Source organism: Tupaia chinensis, unplaced genomic scaffold (genome assembly GCF_000334495.1).
Source record: "Tupaia chinensis unplaced genomic scaffold, TupChi_1.0 Scaffold000671_2, whole genome shotgun sequence".
Taxonomy (NCBI): domain Eukaryota; kingdom Metazoa; phylum Chordata; class Mammalia; order Scandentia; family Tupaiidae; genus Tupaia; species Tupaia belangeri.
The window spans coordinates 1,673,690-1,675,654 of record NW_006160194.1 but is presented as its reverse complement, the minus strand read 5'-3'; the positions used below and the strand labels follow the sequence as shown (position 1 = coordinate 1,675,654).

At 66.1% G+C, this 1,965-nt stretch overlaps 1 protein-coding gene across 1 annotated transcript in view; it reads right to left on the bottom strand.

Annotated features, from left to right (window-relative positions):
• The window catches only part of KIF26A (kinesin family member 26A), a 42,790-nt gene that overhangs the window by 33,775 nt on the left and 7,050 nt on the right, over positions 1–1,965 (bottom strand). Inside the window, 1 exon segment of the mRNA XM_027776400.1 lies at positions 1,859–1,949. Within this exon segment, the coding sequence (XP_027632201.1) occupies positions 1,859–1,949 (91 nt within the window).

The following is a 1,965-nucleotide window of genomic DNA, read 5'->3' as shown; positions in this document are numbered from 1 at the left end:
TGCCCCCGCCGCAGCCACTGCGTCAGGACCAGAGCTCGCCGTCCCAGCAGCGGGCGCGGGTGCTCCCGTGTGACAGAAGGCGCTGAGGCCGCCACGCAGGGGGTGTCTGCCGGTTGGGGGAGCGACAGGGCTGACTGTGGGTTAGCTCAGGGAGCACAAGTGACCCTGCCAGGCTGTCCCTCCTGGCCTCTCTGTAATGAGACCAGCCAAGGACCCCGAGGTCAGGGTGTCCAATGGCCAGGCCAGGCCCCTGCTAAGGGGGTGGAGCTTGCTGTCTCCGTTTTCTGTATCCCAGGCAGTGCTCAGAGCACCCACTGGAGGCCCCTCTCAGCTGACCGCAGAGGGCCCCTCAGCCACCCCACAGAGGTCCATCCCTCAAACGCAGAGCAGGAGCCACTGCCTTAGCACACACCCCGTCCCAGCCTTCCCTGACGAGAGCTCTGTGCAGGCCGGGCCAGGCCCACAGGCAGTGGTCATCCGCCAGGCCTAGGGAGAGCCAGGCCTGCACGGAAAGCAGGGTGGGGACACCGTGAAGTCCCAGGACGCAGTGCGGCCTGCCATACCTCCTGGCTCTGTGTCCTACCTGGAGAAACAACGGCGGCACTGCACCCTGGGGGCCACCCCCAGCCGACAGACAGACGGGCAGCAGGCAGCCAGCCGGGAAGACCACACTCAGGGGGCCACACACAGGAGATCAGGTGTGTCCCTGCTGACCGCTGAGGCCCTGACGAGGGGCAGCAGCGCAAGTGTGGCCTGCAGCTCACCACAGCTGGCACAAGCCGGGACCACCCCTGGGACCTGGGCAGCACCCCGGCAGGGCCTGCCCCACAGAAAGGGAGAGTGGTTCTGTCACAGAGCCCTTCCTGTCTCTGCCTGTGTCCTTTCTAGCTCTGACCACCCACATCACCCTCCTGGGGGCCCGCAAGGGTACCCTGCTGGCTTCTGGGGTCCAGAGCTTGGCAACAGCTGCAGCCTTTGAGGCCCCCAGGACAGGGCCACAGGTGCCTTCACCTGGCCAGAGGAGGCCGTGGCATCTCCAGGCGCAGACCCGAGGGCCCAGGGAGGGCCTGCTCCCTCCTCAGGACGTGCCCAGGACAGGCACCTGGTCCCACCCCACTGGGAACTCAGGGCCCACCCCTGCTCCAGACCTCACAGCCCTCCTTGGAGAACTATATTTAGATTCAATGGGGATTACGTGGACTTCCCAGGAATGCTTTCCAGAAGGCTGAAGGTCAGGCGGGATGGGCTTCCTCTGGAGACCCCCACCCCAGCCCTGCAAACTTCCAGAGTGCATTGTTCCCGGGAACAATGGTGCCTGCTCCTTCCAAGGCTGGGGCAAGCCCAGTGCCTGGGAAATCCAGCGGAACCTTCTCCCAGGCAAGCACCTTGCTGGCTGCGGCTGGGCCTGGGGATTCAGGGTCCCAGGACAGAGGGACGCACAGTTCCCACCCGTGACATGGGGAAAGGGACAGCCCACTCCCTCCCTCCATGCTTCCCGCAGAAAGTGTGCAGTTCCTGACACCTGGCTGGGAATCAGGTGCCCCAAGGGCCACATCACACCAAGTCGCCTCTCCTGCTGGCAGGGCAGGAGCTGGGCCGCCCTGGGTGGGGTCCCTGCCAGGCGGTCGCCCCTCCCCCACAGGACCTCGGTTCCAGCTGTGGGGCGACTGCGCTGGGGGAGAAGCGCCTGCCCAGCCCCTCTCATCCCGCAGCGGCTCTCGGGGTGAGCTGCCCCACGAGCACACCGTGTTACTGATGGGGAAACTGAGCCCAGGAGGAAAGCGCGCTTCCCTTCAGGCCCTAAGATCCAAGTTCCAAGGGCCCAGTCCTGACACAGGCCTGAGGAAGAGTCACTTACCCGGAGAGGCGTCCCAGACCCGCTGACCAGTTTCCAGGCCTGTCGCTTGAGCTCCACGAGCTTCGTGTGGCAGGGGCGGGGGCCGCCGCCCCCCCCCCCCCACCGGT